Source organism: Colobus angolensis, unplaced genomic scaffold (genome assembly GCF_000951035.1).
Source record: "Colobus angolensis palliatus isolate OR3802 unplaced genomic scaffold, Cang.pa_1.0 Scaffold257, whole genome shotgun sequence".
In the NCBI taxonomy this organism is placed as follows: domain Eukaryota; kingdom Metazoa; phylum Chordata; class Mammalia; order Primates; family Cercopithecidae; genus Colobus; species Colobus angolensis.
In genome coordinates, this window is record NW_012115788.1 from 1,409,223 (window position 1) to 1,432,093 (window position 22,871).

The following is a 22,871-nucleotide window of genomic DNA, read 5'->3' on the forward strand; positions in this document are numbered from 1 at the left end:
TCACTAATACATCAGTGGAGTTTCTAAGCAATCTTATCGGGTAACTGCGTAAAGGTTAATTTGCTAACACTCTGTTTAAATTAAAAGACACAGAAGCAGATGAGCAATCCATAATGTAAATAATATTCTCTGTTTTCTTTTACTTTTTTAAAATGGGAACCATCTCAGTCATTGACAGCAATCATGATCTCTGGGTAGGCACCTTTCACGGATTAATTAACTGATGGGGAGGCTGGTGTACCAGAGCACAGTCAATAATTGCCAGAGAAATTTGCTACGGGTCTTGTTGCAAAATCTGTAGGCCTGAAATCTGAAAGTCTCTACTTTCTCGTACTACTGGATTTTTATGCAGCTTCTAATCCCCAGAATCTCATGGGAAGAATAAAGGATATCTATTTCCATAGATGTACCACAATTTACCTGAGTTTAGCAAAGAAACTAGATCTTGATTTTTTTTTTCCTTTTCCCAAAGGCACATACGTAATTCATTACCTGTTGGTTATACCTACAAAATATACATCAAATCTACCCACTTCTCTCTGTCTCCATTCCCATCACCTTGACCAGACTAGCCTAATCTCTCCTGCACTACTACACTGGTTTCCCAAATGGTTTACTTGCCTTGCTGCAGCACAAACTGGATATTTATAACATGAGACACTTCCAGCATTTGACACTTGAAAATGATACTTCATCACCTATACAAGGAAAAGGTCTGGCAATTGCAACAGGACTGACAACTATTCTTTGGGAAAAGCAATCTTTATTATTACAGTAATAAGAATAAAATGTTTTTAGTAACTAATACATTTTTCAAAATATAGCTAAGGAAAAAGAGGCAGGTAACAGTCTCCTAAGAACTTTTCTGTCTTCAGTTCAGTCTCTGAGCAATTCAACTATCCAACATGTTTCTTAGTTTTCTCATCTAGGGAAGGAGCTGGAACACACTGGCTACATTTCAGGATGATCCAAGGTGAAGGAGCCATTGACCAGGGCTTTTCCAGTCATAATAGGCACCTCTGGAAGCTGTAGTTTTTGAAACCATTAGTTAAGGTACAAAGTTGAGTCCAGGAAAAATTGGCTTCTACATAATTTGAACTTGAGAAGGACTAGAGGACACAGTGTATTGTCTGTGTGTATGTAGACATAACAAAGCTATTTTCATGCACAGTCCTGGCAGGAGGCCCGTGGTAACTGCTCTGTGGGTCTGGTTACAATTATTTCACTATAAGGAAGAGTTCAGGACAGTACATCCCTTCTCTGTCCGCTAGGCCTCAAGTCGAAATGTGCATTGTTTTTACCTTATAAACCTTTTCAGCTCTCCTCCCTGGCTTTCTTTTAATTCTCTTCACCCTCTTCACGCTGTATACCCCAAGCATTCATACCAGAAATCTCAGCAGAATTTTAAGCCCAACATACAACACTCCAATACACAAAAACTCTTAAGAGTGTGTGAAAGGAAGGGCGTGTGGAATACCTGCTTCTTTACCCTTGTATTTGTGTGGAATCAGGGCACATATGTTTGTATTTCTCTCTGTGCAAGCACTTTCTAAGTTCTAATTAAAATAAATAAAACTGTCGTAAAAGGAAAAGCTTGGTATGCCCTCTGCAATTTTACCTCAATAAGCAAATACACTTGTGCTCCCCACCCACTGCAGCATCTCACAGAGCTGAATGTGGCCCTCGGGAAAATTTTTAATGAGACATTTTATACTAAAATGTGTTTTTAATTTAAAAAATACAAAGATGATAAGACTAGTTTACTGGATATCAGTACTAAGATGCTAACCTCAATATTAAGATATGTTTATGTCTATCCTTCTTATGCAGCCTCCGTTAACAGTGCTCAGTTCTAGAAATCTGACGCACCCCTCACCCCAGTGAGTACTTTAACTCAGAGCTGGCTGGTTCAAAACTCCAGAACCCCTTCTCGACTGTCCCACATATTAACTTCCCACAATCACTGTATCCCAAATATTCTGGTCATTTTCCAACAATTTTCCAACACTGGAAACACACAGGTAAGACAGATTATGATGAAAGGTGAAACAGAAACAGAGTGGTTGATTCATCTGAATTACCTAAGATTTATCTAGACGGACTTTTTAGCTTTACAAGAAATGCAGATGGTCAGTTTAATTTCCTGAGAAAATTCTCAGGATGGATTTGTGAAATCAACAGCATATGGTGTGAATCATCCTTTGGCTCAACACTTCTTTAACTTTTCACACTTTGACCTTTCCATGTCTCGAATGATCCCTTCCTCCAAAGACAAAAGGTAGAGGGGCTTCTCTTGGAAGGTGAGAGGGGGAATAACATCATGTCTTTATTCTAGCCAGGCGAAGTCCACTTCTAGTGAATGATAAATCAACAGGATGAGAGACGAGTTGAGGCAGTATGGGAGAAAGAAGTCACTAATGAATATCAGCTAAAGTATTTGGAAGGTAAAAGTAATTAACGGAGCAATTCTTTAACTTCTGTAGGAGTCAGTTCCGTTGTACAAAAAATAACGCTGGACTAGATGAATTAATTTAATATTTGTTGAGAATGGACCTTGTTCAAAACACTATGCTTAGGTGTCATGGAGGATACAAATTTCTATGGAACCAATGTTCCAATTTGAATCATCAAAGCTGGGCATTTCTGTTTTCATCCAAGTCCCCCACCCTCTACAACCTTTCCCCCAGAATGATTTCATTGACTTCCTTAACTAATTTGCGTATATCTGTTAGTGTACATTTGCTTCCCTAATGAGAATATATAATCCCCTGAAAGCAAGTGATATATAATATTTTATACATATTTGAATTATGCCCTGAGTAACTTAGTGCCTAGTATGATGCTTTAATTTTTTGCAGCGTTCAATATCTTTGTTACATACACATAAATAAAGATAAGATATAATCCTTATTCTCAAGGAATTTAAATTTAATTTGCAATAGGAGGGAAAAGATAAGTAATGAGGAGAAAGTAGATGAGCTTACCTAGAAACATGTGAATGTGTATATGTATGTGCATATATAAGATACCACAGGGAGCTAATGTTCAATATGCATCAGGTGTATTTCTGCTGTAGAAGAGCAGCTGTTATTTTAATTTATTTTCTAAATTTAGATCTAGATATATTAGGTTTTCTCACAGTAAGGTATTCTTGTGGCCTCTGAGATATGAAACGTAAGAAAAAGGCTTTGGGGTCACTTAAAGCAAGAATTTGTAGGAGATTCTTTATACCAACACCCTTTTAGGAAGTTTTAGATAATTTCAGACGTTTCAACCTGACTCAGTCCCTTTTATTTACCATTCACAGTACAGTGTAATGTTTCTTGATTACTGAACATATATTCTTCAATTTTCCAATGAAAGACCCTTTGCAATTAGAAGAAGAAAGTTTCCTTTGATGAACTTAATTTTTGTATTTCCTGAGTTGATGCTGATATTTTTACATATGAAATATTCCACTAAAATAAGCTTTTCTTTGCTAATAATTGCAGATGGGTGAGGAAAACTTTCAGTACAACTTATTATTCTGAGCACTCTGTACTTTCATGAATGTTAGTTAGACTTTATTTTATAAACCATTTAATACAAAACATCATTTAACAGCAAGTTTTTTTATTTTTTTCCCCATAGGTCCATAGCACTAGGAACATATACTAGGATCTAGATGCAAAACACTTATAGACATAAGGTGTTCTGCCAGGTTGCTAAGCTAAAATTAGTACAGCCATCTTTCATTTTGGTTTTTCATTTAATAAACCTGCTTCCCTGCATACTCATTTTATTTGAACTTTTTGAGTTAGGTTACATAAAAAGACACCATTTTAAGCAGCAATAGCCCAAATGATATCCTATAATCACTGATTACATGTTCCCTATTCACTTAGCTGAAACACCAGAAAGTTACCAAAAAAAATCCACACACACACAAAAAATTCGTACTGTTAAACCTTCTGAACCAATAAAAATGTTCTGAGGGTACCACATCACAAAAAGTTTTTTCTCCCCTCTCTTTTAAGATTAAAGTATTTTCTCTTATTCTGAAATTGTCCATAATTTTTGGAAGCATCTTTAAGAGCAAGGAGGAAATCTCCCACTTTAGCAGAAAAGCAAGACTCATGATGAGATTGTCAAAGGTGGCTGATCTGCCCGCCTCAGTCTCCCAAAGTGCTGGGATTATAGGCATGAGCCACTGTGCCCAGCCATAGCAAAGTTATTTCATGATCAAACTTGTTACGTTTGAATAAGAGATCTGGAAACTTTATCTGTTTCTATGCTTTGTATTTCATTCCACTTCTTTTTCTTTCTCCCCCACGACATTTGTTTTTGAGATAAGGTCTCATTCTATTGCCCAGGCTGGAGTGCAATAGAATCTGGTGTAATCATAGCTCACTGCAGCCTTGAACTCCTGGGCTCAAGGGATCCTCCTGCCTCAGCCTCCTGAGTAGCTAGGACTACAGGATGGATGTATTTATTTTCTTTTCCCTTAAGTTTCCTGGGAAGGTTTTCGAATGGCAGAAAGGCCAATGGTAGAAGCAGCATCACAGAAGGCACCACAGTCCTACCCATGTAGGCAGACATCTGGAATGTAAGGAAAGGAGGCTGGGGAAAAGCTCAGGATCTAGTTTTCTCTAATGTTCCTAGGACTGAGTAAATACAGTAATCTAGTGATGTTCAGAGAAACAATAAATTTCTCCTGATAGTACAGGGTGAGCTAGGACATGCAGTTAAATAGGGACTGGCAGACACCTGCAGCTTTTCATTCAAAGGCTCAGCATATCCAGTTACTAAATGAACCCTGACAGGCCATGCATTCCCAGCGAGTAGGGCAGTGTCCTGAGTCATAACTCTGCCTAGCACTGTGGCTTTCTCTCCTCTCTTCTTAAAAGAGAGTATCTTGTAGATCTTGCTCCTCAACTTGTGATAGTAAAGGCTGAATCTCAAAATACCAAATTTCAAGTGCTATTGAGAAGTAAGAGTGTAAGAGGAGATTGCAAGGGGGTGGGGCTGGGTAAATGAGTGGGGCACATATACAAGGAATAGGTTTAGATTTAGAGCAACTGTAGCCTTAATGCAGTTGGAGCTCCTCTCTTTAATTTCTTAGTTTTAGGTATGTTTCACATGAAGCTGGAGGCCCAATGCTTATTGATGCTAATTTAACATCAATATCTGACCCACCCTTTTAGTAACTCAGACCTCTTTCCTGTAATTTTGAGCTTCATTTTACAGGCAAAGACTGGCCTGTACAACAAACCAATGGAGTTACAAAAAAAGGTTTGTTCTTTCTCAGTTGATCAGATAGTTTACCATCCAGTTTGGCCCCACAATTGGAGTGGACTGTTCACATCTTAAAACACAGTGGATTTTCCAGGTAGCCTGTATCTTAGGAACTTCCTTCTACTCATCACAGTTTTGTCAAAAATAGATCTTTAAAAATGCTCATAATGCAAAAGCGAAAAAAAAAAAACAAAACAGCTGTAGTCTTTCAATGTGTTACGCAGTCTGAAGTGACCTTATCTCAGGCTATTTGAGGCACAAAGCAAGATTTTTACATTTCAGCTTAAATCATGATTAAAACAACTGTTGTTTTTTTTTTTCAATAATAGTGTTATAATAATATCTCAAAGAACTGAGTATCACCTAATTCTATGTAGCAATAGTTACAGTATCAGGCTGCCAAGTTTTAGTTTGAGATAGCCTTTGAGGGGGATCAGGACAGAGGAATTCCTAATGTTTTTTCTTTTAATATTTTGTGGAAACACATTCCAGAGAAACAATCTAGAATTTCAGAATAAAAACTATGTAATTTTCAAAAGTCCTGGGTAGAGTTCACCAAATTAAAAACACAGACACTTAATTGAGACTTCTGCTGCCAGAACACTTTAGTGAAAAGTTGTAAAGTGAGAATTTAATAGGATAAGTGCCAGTTCCTTGCTAAACCCAAACTTTTAACACCTTGAAAGATGTAATATGTTGAAAATGACTTCATATTTAACCTCGTCAAAAAGAAAGAAATACAAATGTTCATGTGGGCTTGGATATCTCTCAATGTCAAGGCTTGGGCAAGAGGCCACCCAGAGACAGGGCACCACATCCAGAGCCCATGTTCTTCCCCCAGTTTCAGTCCAACACATGACTTAGCAATTTACTGTATCCGCATTATATTCAGGTCCAGCTGCCTTAACATAGGCTCTCCGTCTTACAGAGGGGCAGCTGTGAATGCTGGGAAATTACCTGTGTCCTGAGAATGAACTAGCATGATTCTTTTTTTTTTTTTTCTTTTTTGAGACGGAGTCTCGCTCTGTCACCAGGCTGGAGTGCCGTGGCGTGATCTCAGCTCACTGCAAGCTCCGCCTCCCGGGTTCAAGTGATTCCCCTGCCTCAGCTTCCCCAGTAGCTGGGACTACAGGTGCCCGCCACCACACCCAGCTAATTTTTGTATTTTTAGTAGAGACGGGGTTTCACCATGTTGGCCAGGATAGTCTCGATCTCTTGACCTCGTGATCCACCCGCCTCGGCCTCCCAAAGTGCTGGGATTACAGGCATGAGCCACTGCGCCCAGCCACACAGTTCTTATTGTAATCCCTAAGCCTCTTCATTATCTTCGTATTCCTTCCCTGTCACTGGCTATTGCGCTACTTCAGGGTGCAACTAGATGAATGGGCCTTTCCCTTCCTCCCTAGGGCAGAGGTGCAAGGCTATTTTTAGAATACCACTTATATCATTAGTTCAGTTCCTTTTTCTTATGATCTTCCTGCAGGGAGTGCCTCAGAACAGGCCTTCCATCCCTATTCTAAAATTGGACAAGACAGGTTTGGAATTCAGATTTTTTTCAGAGATGGTGCCCGTAACATACATGACACAAAACCTCCAGCAGGGGGCTGAGCCAGCACCTCACAATCAAATACATGAATATTTCACAATAAATGTTATAAATAATACTGTAAATAGCCTCAAATAAGTTTATGGCAAACTTTGCCAAAAAATGAACTCTAGTGTTAAATTTGCAAAAGAACGTTCAGTTTTCCTAGCATTTAGGATTTTAAAATTGAGGACAAGAGATTTTAGATCTGTATTATTAGGTTTTCAAAAAGTTAAGACAAATTAACCTATTCTTAGAGAAAAAAGAGATGGGGACCTATTTACAAATAGCCTAAAGGGGTCTTTCACAGTAATCTTTTTGACATAGAATTTGACTATATTGAACAGGATTTGATATAAGTGGGTTGTCCTCTTCCCTGGCATATTCTATTCTGCAGAGCCAGTCTGTGACTGTGCTATTGTCGCGGAATCTGAGCTGCCTAGTCATGCTTCAGAGAAAGGGACCAGAAATGGGCAGACCTAACCTCTCTGGGACGCTCAGGAACATTCCCAGACTAGAATAAAAACCTCAACAAGGCAAGAGAGGGAGCCAACTGGCATGCATGTGCTATGACTCCATAATAAAGTAATTACACAGTTTGATTTTTTAAGCATGTAAAACCAAAAACCTTATCTTCTTAATATAGGGGAATTTTTTTTAAAAGCCCAAACCTTTGAAGTTTTCAAGGTGGGATTGGGAAGATTATATTCTAGGTTGTCATGCTAGGGGCCATTACAAGGGAAGGGGTACGTTTTCCCTGAGATCAGGGGTTGTCACCATTGAAGACATATAGAGATCAAGGCTTACTTGGCTTCCAGGGCCAGTGCAATGATGCCTGCAGCCATGGGGGCTGAGGCTGACGTTCCAGTGTGGTTGTCCGTGCAACGCTGCCTCAGATCTGTAGTGATCTGGAAAACAAAGAGAAAAGTTTAGATCTCTGAGGCCAATGTGAGTTACCTGCAAGTAGAAAGAAATATACTCATAAAAATAGAATGGGGGTATATGTTAAATACTTGTTTTAAATTCCTTGTTCCTACACGCCTGTAATCGTACCACTTCCAGAGAATTGCCTGTGTAGATCAGCTCTGAAAAGGGAAGGGTTTGGAAACTGAACTCCATTTCTGTTAAAACCAGGGTGAAAACTAGGATGAGCCTATGGATGAAAACATAAAGATTGGGCAAATACCTCTTTAAATTCTGCTCTGTAAGCATCTTGCTTGCTTCTCCCTAGCGCCAGTTCTGGTTAAAACCGAAGTTCTTTCCTTGCCCCAACATTTTAAAATAATCAAACACACTGTATCAAATCCAGACACGGAGCAGGCATTGGCAACATACAGAATAAAAGTACACAGTCCCTGCAGCCCAGAACTGTTACCTTGGGGAACCACAGATTTCAAGCCAAAAGTATGCTCTGCCATAGAAAGAACCTTTGGTGGTGGACCTGTTTCTAGAATCAATAGAAATGTTGCATGGATGAACCAAGACTTCCTCAAAGACATAACATGGATACTAAAAATATGGCTGAAGCCAGTGTACTTGATATGCAATTACAGCACTAAGTGTAAGCTTGTATATTAGAGAAAATTAGTTATTTCTCCATTTTATTTTTTAATCAAAATGTGAGAACTAAGTCATTTTTATCCTCTTGGCTTAAATCCAGTTCACTTCAGCTGTGACGGAATAATATTATCATCTAGCAAAGGCAATGTTTTTCAACCTTTGTTTCATTATTTTCTCACTATGGAAAAAAATACATTAAATTTAAATTCTCCTTAAATACTATGGGGTAAGATTCTAGAAACCACTGTAATAGCTCTAAGATTTTTTAAATCCTCCCTCTTGGACAAGAATCCATTTTTTGCCCTCTTGGGGACATTATCACCTCTAGGGGAGTATAGAGGGCTGGGAGAGGAGTTAGTGGTCTCATTGAAGTTACTGGAAGACTATTAGTATCTGTCTTTGGCATCAAGGCAAGTATATTACCATATATTACAGATACAGGTCAGCAGAAAGGTGAAGGGGGATCCAGGCAGCTGAAAACAAAGCCCTCTCCTTCAAAGTGCTTCTTTCAAGAGGAGTGTGAAAATCAGTTAAATTTGGTTTGGAAAGAAATTTGATCTTCACAGGAACAAAGTGCTTTATAGCTCCTTAGAGACAGAGTCTCGCTTAGAAGTTTATTCTAGGTCACACGAAGACGTCTAAGTAGACTCTTTTATGACCTCTCATGGATCTAGATAGGCATTCTGGCTGATTTAGTTTCACATGAGACTGTAAGTTCTTACTATCCTTTCTTTGTTCCTTTTGACAATGCTAATGTTACCAGATTATCTGTACTAGATGGATATGGGTACTGATATAAAAGGAGTGAAAGAATGAACAAAGATCTATAGAACTCCATAGATGGGGTGGTGGGGAAGGAGTCAAGCCTTTCACTGTGCATTCCTGAATGAATGAATGGTGTGCAAAAACCCGGAAGCCCTCTACTGAACCTCGACATCTGATGCTTGCGGGATGTTTGGGTAAACAGGGCCCTATCCACTTCTATGTTAAGAAACTGGGCTTTTCATTGTTGACTTTAAAAGGTATTTTTTATTGTGTTAAAAAGTATATAACATAAATCTACCCTCTGAACAATTTTTTTTTTTTTTTTTGAGACGGAGTCTTGCTCTGTCGCCCAGGCTGGAGTGCAGTGGCCGGATCTCAGCTCACTGCAAGCTCCGCCTCCCGCGTTCACGCCATTCTCCTGCCTCAGCCTCCCGAGTAGCTGGGACTATGGGCGCCCGCCACCTCGCCTGGCTAGTTTTTTTTTTTTGTATTTTTTTAGTAGAGACGGGGTTTCACCGTGTTAGCCAGGATGGTCTCGATCTCCTGACCTCGTGATCCGCCTGTCTCGGCCTCCCAAAATGCTGGGATTACAGGCTTGAGCCACCGCGCCCGGCCCTTCTGAACAATTTTTATGTGTACAGTACAATGTTGTTAACCATATGTACAAGCTTATACAATATCACTAGGTTTTTTCATCTTGCAGAAGTCAAATTCTGTACCCATTGTACAATTCCCTATTCTCCCTCCCCTTACCTCCTGGCAACCACCATTCTTGTTTCTACTGCTATGTGTTTGATTCCTCTACATACCTCATGTAAGTGGAATCATACAGTATTTGTCTTTTCATAATAGGATTATCTCATGTAGCATCATGTCCTGAAGGTTTACCAATATTGTACCATATGACAGGATTTCCTTACTTTATAAGGCTGAATATATTCCATGATGCCACATTTTCTTTATCCATTCATCTGTCGATGGACACATGGGTGGTGTCTACCTCTCAGCTACTGTGAAGAAGGCTGAAAATGCACATGGGGGAGCAGAAATCTCTCTGAGACCCTGTTTTCAGTGCTTTCAAACAGATAATTCCAGAAGAGGAATTGCTGGATTGTTAAAACGAATTGCTGCCTCATTTGAAATTATGGGTGAATTTGCAGCCTGATTTTCCAAAGCCCTGGTCCCTAAGTCAATGCATGAACACCCCAGAAGTAGCTTGTTTCCAGGTGTCCAGATCTGCTGTTGTTGAGACGGCCTTGCCTGCATTCTTCCTATTTTACCTCACCCCATGGTCACATTCCTTTTTTCAAGTTTTTTTTTTTTTTTTCAATGATTTGTGCCTGGATTCAAGACTTTTCATGATATTTTCCCACTTGGCTCTCCTTGCTTATTCTTCAGCTGCACCAAACACTTTCAATGCACAGAAACAAATCCAGAATAAACACTCCAAGTGTGTGTAGCATTTGAGTCTAATAAATAACCACCATCAGCCAACCTCAAATGTGAACAGTCAAAATGTTATGATCTTGCATTTGCAATAGGAATATGCTTCGTCTGTATAGTGACCAGGTATCTATGCATACAACATATACTTTAATATAAAGTCACTTAGTACATTTATATATAAACACAAATGAAGTGTTAAATGCTATTAATGTAGGCAAGTCTGTGTAATTCCAAATCCCCATTGTGTTATAATTTTTTTCAACCACTTGAAATGAAACTTGAGACTGGGGACTAGGGCTGGACGGGGTGGAGGAGAAAGGTGATGGAAAGGAGTAGTTAAAAGGAATGGGGAGAAAAGAAATAAAAACATCCCCACTCCCTTCTCATCCTGCTTGAAATGGAAATTCCAGCTGGGTCATTTCATGAGGACGTTACTATCAGAGGGGGCAATATTTAGGTGTAAATTGCTGGAAAGATCTAAGGCAGGGTTTTCGTCATTAAGCGAAGCCAGAGTATTGGAGTTTTTGTGTCTATCTTCAGAAATAAAAGGCAAAGACCACCAAAGAGCAGGCAATCTTGAAGAAAAATGACATTATGAAAACTGGAACCACATGGAATATCCCCATTAATCACAACACATGTATATAGGATCTGACAGTGTAATTTAAAGGCAAGTTGCATTCAACAGTTGGCCCACGACATGGGGCAGGGAGCACAAAGATTCTACATGCAAGCACTTTCACTTTAGATTCCATTTTAAAGAATGTCTCAGAATTTGGTCTCAATCCTGATGGCACATCTTGCATGCTCCAAATTCCCCCAAATTCACTACACAAATCAGAAACAGAATTTTTCTCCGAAGAACTTCTCAGATTGCTCAAGAAAGTATCATTTGTGCCCATCAGAGTGATGGAAACTGGAAAGGACACCAGGCCCTGAGCCAGATCAAAGCTGTCCTGATCAGCAAATTAGATTTTCAGTATCTCTCAGGATCAGTAGCAGATGGTTTTTTGGACTCCACTATGTTAGGGATGTCATCTTCCTTTGGTGAGAAGCGGTGGATATTGTTCAGGTTTAGACAGCCTCCACTAAGATGAACCATCACTTTTTCTCACCCTAAGCAATTATTTCCTAATATTTCACATTTCATAACTTGTTCTGATTGGACATTTGGTTTTAGCCTATTGATGTAAGTCTCCAGGGAATCTCAGTTCAGATTGTCTTTGGCCATAAGTGACAAGTTTTTATAGCAACCCCACAGTCAAGCGTTTCTCTCTCCTTGATATCTAGTGATCTATTTTACTTTGAAGGTGCCATATTGTCTCATATCTGTTAAAAGAGCAACTGAACAGGTATTTTTGAAACATGAAATGATTTTACTGTCTGTTAGGTTGAATTTGTTTCTGGTGTTGATTTTGATTTGAACTAGAATTGTGCCAAGAAAGCTGTTTCAGACACAGCTATGGGGGAGAAGGGCAGAAACTACATCTTCAATGTGTCAATGACTAAAATAGAAGATGCTGATTTATTAAGCACAGTAAAACAAAAAAGAACTGAAGACTAAAGAAAGCTTTTTGCGTCCACAGAAGTCACAAAGACTGGTGAAAAGTTCAATCCTGACTGACAAGTCCACACCAAATCCCACTCTCATGTCGCTAAAAGAATCTGTAAATGTGAAGTACAAATAGAAGATTTCGCTCACAAATGGAGGGTTGCTATCGCTAAAGAAGAATCCCATGTTATATCGCTTTGTACCTCCATAATGTTCAGCTCAGTTCCATGTACCAAGAGGTACAATATTTATTTGCTAAGTTGAATCCCTAAAATCAAGCCCCTTTATGTTCATTTCATTCTATACTTCAACTCTTCCGTTCATTAGAAAACACTCAGAGTCACTTCTTTTTCCACCACCCAAACAAAACTCACAGAAATTTGTAGTCAACCTACAAAAATTATGTGTGCATATGTATATATACAATCCAGGGTTTAAAGTACAGCTAATACTCTCACAAGTCCTACAGGTTGTGTATCCCTTACCCAAAATACTTGGCACCAGAGGTGTTTTCAATTTCACATTTTTGCAGATTATGGAATATCTGCCTTACACCAGTTCAACATCTCTAATCTGAAAACTTGAAATGCTCCAAAATCTCAAACTTTTGGGATGTCAAAATGACACTCAAAGGAAATGCTCATTGGAATACTACAGATTTTGAATTTTTGTATTAGGGATGCTTTATCTACCACCAGCTACCTCTAAAACTCCACTGCTTCCTCTAAAACTACCACAATGAGCAGCCTGCCATGAGTGAGACAGTGTGCAAGAGGTATTTATGTGTGTCTGTATAAAATGATATATAAACCCACAGGAACACTGCAAGGAAGATATTTTATTACCTAAGGAAATAGAGGCTCAGAGAGGTTAAGTAACTTGCCCAAAGGCAAACAGCTACAAAAGGACTCGTAAGTGGTAAAGACATCAAATTCTTAAATAGTAGCAAAAGAAAAAAAAGCTGAGTTACACAGTGTAGTCATTCATGAGAGCAAAGGCAGCAACAATGGCAGAACTGGCCTTGTAGCCCAGCCCAAGTCAGCAAGTCCGTAAGGAGGTTCCTTCAGGCCATTAAAATGAGACCTTTTCAGAAGCAACGTTTCCTTTTCGCTTTTTAACTTTCTCAAGAGAATATGTATCAAACTTCCAAACAAACTAAACACATCTGGATTCGCTGGACTTTTACCCATGAAAAATAATGGCATTTTTTAAGTCAAAAGAAGAAATGGAGAGATGATAGAGAATAACCCAATGCAAATGGTGAATGTATTTGAAAAATGAATCGGGTGGTAGAAGAGGAAGGAGAGGAGACAGCAGAATATTTCTGCAAAAGAAAATGTAGAGTTGCTTAGAAGCATTAAAAGCAATAAGATAATTCCTCCACATGGAATTTGGTTTTCAGGCCAACTCTGAGATACCCCAGGCAGCAACTCTGTTTTGAACATAAATAAATAAAATGACATCAGGAGAGGGCTAAGCAGAACATATATTCTCCCAACTCTGGCTCAGAGAACCCCTCCCAGGAGGAATCTGAGAGACCCTATGTCCCAATCACTAAGATAAATTACTAGGGGGAAAAAAGTCAAAGTCTGAACAAGTCCAAAAAGTAAGAGATAATTTAATGATGGGAGGGACTGGAGAGAAGGGGGAGGCTTATTCATGAAACAGAACTTGACAGAAATGTCAGGAGGAGGTGAGGGGTTATAGATGGGATCTTTTAGGCTTTTTGACACTAAAAACAGGTTACATGAACAGCTTTATCATGTAGCAGAGTTCCTGCTGGCAATTTTCTATGCTAAATATCCTGTCAAATAACGTTTAACTTTCACCAACCTACCAATAGAAGAAGTTTCTCTGAAAGAAACAGAGCAGCTCCCTGTCTTCTTGCAGCTATATAAACAACTTGTGAAGCCTCCATCCTTCCAAATGTTTGCTAGTCATTTATGCATGAATATTTATTGAGCTCAGACTCTGGAAACGAACAAAACACGGTCTTCATCCTCAAGTAGTTTCCATTGTAGCATGGAAAACAGACAGTAAATAAGAAAATATGTACTACGATGTGAAGTACCTGTAAGTGCACCAGAAAAAAAAAATTGAACCGGGTAAAGGGGTAGACAGTGGTGGAGGGGCATGCCCCTATTTTAGAAAAGGCGATTAAGAAAATCCTCTTTGAGGTGAAATTTGAGAGGAGACAAAAATGAAGTGATATTTGGTAGAGGAGTGTTCTAACAGAGGGTACTTTGCACATCAGAGAGCCCTGGTTTGAACATCATACAAAAGCCATAACCTTGGGAGCTCAGTGCTAACTCTGCTGCCACAGGAACTAGCAACTTAGTTTGAGTTTTTTGCAAGAGGTTCAATTGTCTGAGGGGGTACGAAAAAGGGTAAAGGAATGAAATTCAAAATGAAGAGACTAGTGAAAAACCATGGAAATGTATATATTCTAAATGCTTCTTCATGACTCTGAAAAGAACTCAAAACAGGTAAGAAAAGCACTATTCTTTCACATAGCCCCATACTGGATATCCCTAAGACATATCAGGATGGGATAGCATACTGGTTACAAGATGAGTTTAGGGGTCCATCCTGACTTTGATTGGAATCCAAGCTCTACTATTTATTAGCTGTGGTTTTTGTTTGCTTGTTTAACTTTTCAAGCTTTGGTTTTCTTATCTGTAAAGTGGGGGCACCATGATCTTTCTGCATAGGGTTTCCCAAGAATACAATGAGATGTTGCATTCGACGTGCATAGTGCAGCATCAGGCACAAATGAGAAGGGCAAAAAATGTGAGATTTTCAACACGTTAATACATAAATGTATTACATGTGATACATGTAATACAATGTGAACAAATATGTTCATAAAAACATTCTTTCACTATATGACTAAAATCACCAGTCATTTTAAATGACTTCTCTTTAGCTTATGAAAGAGCTTCTTTCATTGTAATCTTTATACTTTGAATGCTTCCTTTGCTGTAATAAGATATAAGGCCATTGCTCATCCAAATCTACTAAAGCATGAACGCAATACCAAGGTCCACAACTGTGCTAGAAGTAATGGCAGGAAACCAAGGGACAGGGACTTCCTTATGTTTTGAAACCCAAGGCAAGGCTTTCCTGTTTGCGTATCATGAAAAGTCATTTTGTCCAGAACAAGTACAATTTATTTAACAAAAATGCTTTCCCAGAAGCAGAGAGGAGATTTTTTTCCCTCTCTCCTCAGATCCTCAGCAACTGTCTTGGTAGAAATCACAAAGGTGCTCTATGAATGAAGAATGACAACTGTGCTCTTCTGGGGAGGCTGCAGATGACAAAAGGAAATGAATGTCTCAGGGAAGGGGGCCTAGTACAAAGACAGGCACTGCCATTCCTGTAGCACTCAATCACATATGCCACCAACAGGATGCGGGCATCACCGAGGGACCAAAGGCGTCTGGCTTCAAAGCCTGGTGAAGGAAAGGTCCCAGGCACAACACAGGATTATCTGTCATTCTGATATCTAGAAGGAAAAGGGCTCAGCCAGACCATAAAAGGCTGACGTTGCTGCCAATGCCACTCATGTTCAAACTGTTAACATGCTCCTGATCAGAGTGTCTCTCTTTATGGGATGGGTGGAACAGATCACAGTGTTTTATAGATTGGAAAGATTGAGGTGCAACAAGCAACCCTCTTAACAGCAGCTGGAAAAACGCCCCTAACCTCCCAGGATGCAGAAAGTTACAGGAGCGTAGGTGAAAATGCGGCTGAGCATGCACTGAGCTGCTCCTGTGGACCAGGAAGCAGGTACCTGGTCAGTATTTTATTATCTTCATGGAAATCTCTGAGGTCAGTGCTGGTATCATCTCCATTTTACAGATGAGGCAATCCAGACTCCGTGAGGGTTGCTTATCCACTGAGTGGTTTCTCTGAAGCTAGAGATGAATACAAACAGCTTCCAAATTTCCTCTCCAACTGGGGGTAATTTGGGAATTCAGGCGAAGTAAGCAAATCTAAGAACTGGCTAGAGAAAATTGACTAATATAATCTCACAAAAACGGAAGAAAGGCATCAAACAAAAAGGAAGAAACAAATTAAGTTAAATACATAGAGTGAGTCATAGAAGGCTTTGAAACCATAAGCAAAAACTGGGGAAAACATTATGACCTCACGAAAGGATATTAACATTTCGTCATGGCGTCCACTTTCCCTGGGAAGCTCTCTCCCTGCCTACAGAATGGATCGATTTGTCTATCCGTGGGAGAATCCGAAATGACATCCCTGCCGTGGGAGTCACAGCAGCAACCACACAATCACAGCAAATAATGGCGAAGGCCCCAGGAGGTTAGGTTTAGAGAGTCAACCTCCCAGCAGTGATTTTTGCAGTCCCTCTGTACACACTGTGTTCTCCCATCTGGACCGCGACAACCTTTCCTACTTCTTTGATATTTTTACCATGAGACTATACGCTTCTCTTACAGAAGGCATTGATAAACGTTAACAATACCCTCCCCAGAGCAATCACCCCACGGAGAATAATAGGACTGACTAAATGGGCATAATTACTTTGAAGCAATAGTGAGTTTGCATTAAGATGATTTCAAACTCCAGAGGTATAAAACGAGAACTCTTATTCCAGAGTTTTCATCAGGAATGTCATGATGCAGGGCTGACGGATGTCACTCCGTGCTAGTGGACGTTGACCATGAGTTAGAAGACACAAGGTCTTCTTATTTAAAAGCAGAAGGCTATTTCTAGATCATAACAGCTCTCTAATGGAGGCAAAATTTCACTGGGGCATCCCGTTCCAGTTAAGGAAGCCAGAAACTTCAAATGCAAAGCTCATCTCTGCATTTTCGCCTTTTATATTTTACTTGCTGCTTCGGAGTTATGCTTATTGATGAACGTTGGAGGTACTGACAGGCAGAATTGGGTGTATATATTTAAACCCAGACATTGTGGAGCAATTAGGGAAAGATGGGGCCATGTATATGAGGAGGCAATTTTTACCTAAATCCATCTACAAAATGTAACTAACGAAGGTAGTAAAAAGTAACTGATAAATGAAACAGAAAAATCATATAATAACCAGGAATCAAGAGGAACAGAATGGATGTGGATTAAGACTTGCACAAAGGAGGTACAGTCCTTTCCCCTATGGACTGCGGGAAAGGTAGATGGAGCACCAGTAGAGTGACCCCAACCTGCATAGATCTGTTAGAGCCAGAAGCAGGGTCTTGGCTAAATGCTAAAAAGTGTCAGGTACAGCATCTTAGCTCTACCTTAAAAGACAAATCCAGAGACAGTTTACAAAATCATGATCAGGAAAAAGGGCAAAGTGCAAAGGGCAAAGATGTGTGAAATTTATAATCAGCGGCACAGTGCTGGGCACCCCCGAAAAGTTAGAGCTTTCCTAAGCACTGAAGGCCGGATACTGTGCGAAGCACTTTTTACTGCCTTCCTCATTATTTTGTAATAACTCCGTGAACTATGTGCTACTAAATGTCCTCTTTGTATAAATAAGTATGCTGAGACAGACAGATTAATTTGTCCAAAATTACTCAACTAGCAAATAGCTCAAGAGTGAAAGAAACTCAAGCAGGCTGGCCCTGCCACCTGAACTCTTAATCACACTGGCTGTTTGCCTAGAGTACAGGATATGTTGGTAAGCGGGGGATCCCATGCAGCTTCTGTGCTTCTCCATCCAGCAAACTTTGTGCTGTCTATAAGAAATGCACTTTTTGGCCAGCTGTGGTGGTTCACACCTGTAATCCCAGCACTTTGGGAGGCCGAGGCCGGTGGATCACTTGAGTTCAGGAGTTTGAGACCAGCCTGGCCAACATCATGAAACCCTGTCTCTACTAAAATACAAAAATTAGCTGGGCATGGTGGTGGGCCCCTGTAGTCCCTGCTACCTGGGAGGCTGAGGCAGGAGAATGGCTTGGATCCGTGAGGCAGCAGTTGCAGTAAGCCAAGGTCACGCCACCGCACTCCAGCCTGGGCAACAGACTTCATCATCAACATCATAAAAACAAGAACAAATAAACAAGAAACTGCACCTTTTATAGAGGTTTAGTTCATGTTAAGTAAGTATAGTTTCAATGGAATTCTGAGTTTCCTTACACACTTTTGTTTTTCACACTGAATTGGCTGTACTTAGAAACCAAAGCACTACAGCTAAAGTTAAAAGTCAGTGTGGAAACACAGTGATAGGAGCCCGGGGCTGAGTCAGGCATAGATTCCAGTCTCTTCTCTGCCACTAACTCACAATGTGAATGTGAACCAATCATTTATCCTCAATAAAACTGAAGCTTAATCACGTCTAAGGCCGCATTAAATGTTGCAATGTGATGACCGCACAAGCATTTTCAATTAGTAATGTTTACGACTTCTGATGTTATCAACGAATCTAATTTTCTATTTCCATATATGACTTGTGTATATATATTTATGGCTCTCCCTTTGCATTTCAAAGTGAACATTAAATCAACAGATCGTGATGGGCATGCACATGGCACGTACAATTTTCTTATCGTAGGACTCCCCGCTGCTGTAGGTTGTGGCCAGCGTGGATGAGCACTCTTCCAGGTACCAAGGTTTCTTTCCGCTTTCTGCAGTGCTGCTGATGGAGATGGTGTAGATGCTGTTGGTGTAGCCATCACAGGAGCAGTGGTCTTTGCTCCTTCCGCCATTTCCAGATGCCCAAACAAACACAGAGCCGAGGCCTCTCCGCCCCTGTTCACAAACAGAGAAAGCTAAATGATGGTGTGAAATGACTCTAAATGAAGAGGTCAGAATCCACTGAGCCGAACTGAGTATGTGCAGGTGGGGTGTGTTGCTATCTTAATACGCTGGGCTTAGGCAGCTTTTGGGAGTGGAGTAAGAAGAGTTGGTTTTATAGACTAAAACCGTCAGAAAAGTTACAAGAGCACACATAATGACAATAATAATGGCTAATATTTATGGACCAAGCACAAGTCAAAGAGTTTTACATGAACTGGATTGAATTCTTTCAACGATCCTGTGAGGCTGGCACAATTCCTGTCTCCATTATGCTGTGGAGAAACTGAGGTACAGAAGTTAAGTAATTAAATTAAAATTTTTTTTAAAAGGAATTTAAGTAATGTTCCTAAGGTCATAAACAGTAAGTGGTAGGGCCAAAATTTGAACCCAGTGAGATATGAGAGTTGGGATATTATTAGTTGTAATTACCATAGTTATGCACTATTGTTTCAAGTCTTCACATCTGCCATGAATTGGGTGCGATTACACACCCTCGTTTACATCTGAGGAACATGAGCTATAGAGAGGTTATGTCTCCATGCTGAATCACACTGTTTGGTGAGTGTCAGAAGCAAGTACTAACTGTAGTTCTTTCTATAGAACTGATCTTCCCATGAGTGGTGTAGGCACTAATTACTGAGGGATGTTAATGGATGCTACCATAAATAAAAGGATTTCAAGATTACATACGTTTGGGAATCCCTGAGTTAAACAAAATTAAGTAAGCCTCTTTATTGCAAAACTTCTAAGCACCTTTAATAAATGAATGCTTACTGTAAAATTCTAAAAGCAGGATACAGTCTAATGTAATTTTTCCAAACATATTTGACCATAGATCTATTAACATTTTCTTAGAATGCTAGAAGACAGTGTCACATTCTTCATGCCAAAGCTTGGTAGCTAAAAATAACTAAAAGAATTTCTTGGTTAGGCATGGTGGCTCACGCCTGTAATCCTAGCATTTTGGGAGGCAGAGATGAGCAGATCACCTGAAGTCAGGAATTCAAGACCAGTCTGTCCAACATGGGAAAACTCCGTCTCTACTAAAAATACAAAAATTAGCCAGGTGTGGTGGTGCATGCCTGTAATCCCAGCTACTCGGGAGGCTGAGGCAGGAGAACCACTTGAACCTGAGAGGTGGAGGGTGCAGGTTGCAGTGAGCCAAGGTTGTACCACTGCACTCTAGCCTGGGCGACAGAGTGAGACACCGTCTAAAGAAAAAAAAAAAAAAAAGACTTTCTTAAAGTCCTCACTAAGTAAGGAATAGAAGAAAAGTAGAATATAGACTTACACAGTGAAGTGACTATAAGCTGATGTCTTCAGGAGAAAACAGAATTAAGCCAAAATGGAGAGTATTTCTGGGAATAGCTACAGCTGAATCCCTAAGAAATTGTGCCATTTTAAAGCTAGAAGGCAAATTGGAGGATAGCGAGGCCAAATCCATCATTTTCTATTAGGAAGTGAGAACCCAAGTCACAAAGCTAGTGATGGCAGAGACTTTCTTCCTTCCAGGCCCTAGTTTTCTGGTCCCCAGGTGGAAGGAAAATTCGGGGGATGCTTTCTTAGAACTTCTGGAAAAAGAGTCAAAGAAAAAGAGACAACAAAGTCTGGAGTATCTGTGATAAACTCTTCCTGACCTTGACTCTTCAAGGAATGGAATATTTATGACATGATTTGACAGACCTGATCATACATTTCTTTTTGTACTTGAACTTGGAAAAAATGCTTTATGATTACCCAGGAATTAGAAATATTCATGAAGAGAGAGGGGGATAAACTTTCAGTTGCTATTGCTGCTCGACAGCTGGGCCTGGTTTACCATCCCTTAACATTTCATCAAAATATTCATGAAATAGAGAGAAAGGTACAGAAATCACCAAGCCATCACAAACTAAGAATCTTGTTCAATGCTATGATAATCTCTAGGAGGGATTATGCATCGCTATGGTGAGGGTGGTCAGACTGAGAAATTATGTCTAGACCTCACAGAACAACATACCAGAGGGAAAGAAAGAATGTTTCAACTCATCATCAATATGTTCCCTCTCTATCAGACACTGAGGGGCTGTGTTACAGGCAAAAATCAGGGTCCTACTGGGCCTCACCTGACAGGTCAATAGAATATATGGGATTGTGCAAAAACCCACCTGATTTAAACAGCGCCATAACAGATGATAGACAAAGACTCACAACGCAACTAAAAAGCATATACGGTACAAGCACGTGTGTGTGTGTGTGTGTGTGTGTATATATATATATATGTAAAATTATGACAGTGTGCCCATGAATAAAATTCAATTAAACTATCTTTAAAAAGTAACTTAATTTTAAAGAATATTTAATAAGAAAATATTTAGGAAGCATTTTTGTGATAAAGTAGTTATAAACGTAGGATACAAAATGATATAGCACAGTCTCAGTTTAGGAAAAAATGTGTGTAGACTGGGTGCAGTGGCCAAAGCCTATAATCCTAGTGCTTTGGGAGGTCAAGGCACGAGGATCATCTGAGGCCAGGAGTTAGAGACCAGCCTGGGCAACAGGGCAAGACAACATATTTACAAAAAATTAAAAAGAAATATCCAAGTAGTGGTGTATGCTTCTAGTCTCAGCTATTTCAGGGGCTGAGGTGGAAGGATTGCTTGGAGCCAGGACTACGAGGCTGCAGTGAGCTACGATTGTTCCGCTGCACTCCAGGCTGAGTGACAGAGCAAGACCCTGTATCTTAAAAAAAAAAAAAAAAAAAAAAAAATGGGAAAGACAAAAAAGTGTGTGTGTACAGAAGTCTATATGCATAAATTTAGAGGCATACCATAACGTGAAAATGTAATTGAAGTTATCCTGTATGGTAAGATCAGAAAAGCTTTTTATTTTATTTTTTTATGTCAATCTTCCATGGCCATGTCTTACTTTAATAAAAAGAAACAAGAACTTTAATTCCTCTACTAAGAGGGAAAACACAGAGTCAATTCTTAAGAGAGAATTTTTTAATGTTATGGCCAAAAGGGGTTTTACCCATAGAAGGTCCACTGTGTACTAAAAACAACAGAGGCTAACATTTCTAAGAAACCTTCTATGTGCCAAGCGCTGTACAAACATTACTCTGCACGATCCAAGTTTATATTATCATCATTTTACAGATGAGCAAACTGGTTCTCAGCACTGCTCACTAACGGGCTGGGTGCAGTGGCTCATGCCTGTAATCCCAGCACTTAGAGACAAGCCTGGGAAACATAGCGAGACCTTGTCTCTAAGAAAAAAATAAAAAATTAGCCAGGCATGGTGGCATGCGCCTATATTCCTGGCTTCTAGGGAGGCTGGGGTGACAGGATCACTTGAGCCCAAGAGGTCGAGGCTGCAGTTAGTTATGTCACATCACTGCACTCCAGCCTAGGCAACAGGGCTCAGAGAAAGACCGTCTCTAAACAAAAAAAAAAAGAAAATGCCAGACCTTGAAAACTGACTGGAGCCACAGCCTGAGCTATTAATCCTTACAATAGTCTTCTTTTGGGCAAAAAGAGGGCTATTGGTTATTGTACCCTTTCTGGCCAAATCTCCCATGACTTCATTGCAGCTTGGCCTTAGAATGTAAGAGCAGACCAGCACTCAAGTCCTTTCTAGACTTGGCAGTAGGATTAGAACTGATAAAGAATAGATGTATGCCTTGCCCCCAAGAGGCAGGATGTAGTTTCCAACCCCCAAGTTCCCTGAAATCCCACCCTGAGGGGGGACTCCCTCAGAAGTGTGAACACAGGTCATTCTATTCCGGCAGCACTCACGGAAGACAGCAATAAGGAGGGGCAATGGCATTGCTGAGGGGTACTTTGGGGATCTACTGGGTTGAGAGAGTCCTGAGTTGAGAGGACAGTAGGTTGCTGCAGCCCTGAAAATGTCCCTTCCAGACAGAGGTCATGTCCTTGTTGTGAA

The 22,871-nt window shown here is 40.0% G+C and overlaps 1 protein-coding gene across 1 annotated transcript in view; it reads right to left on the bottom strand.

The window, feature by feature from the left end:
* The window catches only part of PCSK5 (proprotein convertase subtilisin/kexin type 5), a gene marked incomplete at its 5' end in the record, with an annotated part of 476,836 nt that overhangs the window by 251,273 nt on the left and 202,692 nt on the right, over positions 1-22,871 (bottom strand). Inside the window, 2 exons of the mRNA XM_011947042.1 lie at positions 7,667-7,767; positions 18,687-18,899. Of these exons, the coding sequence (XP_011802432.1) occupies positions 7,667-7,767; positions 18,687-18,899 (314 nt within the window). The remainder of the gene's footprint in view (positions 1-7,666; positions 7,768-18,686; positions 18,900-22,871) is intronic.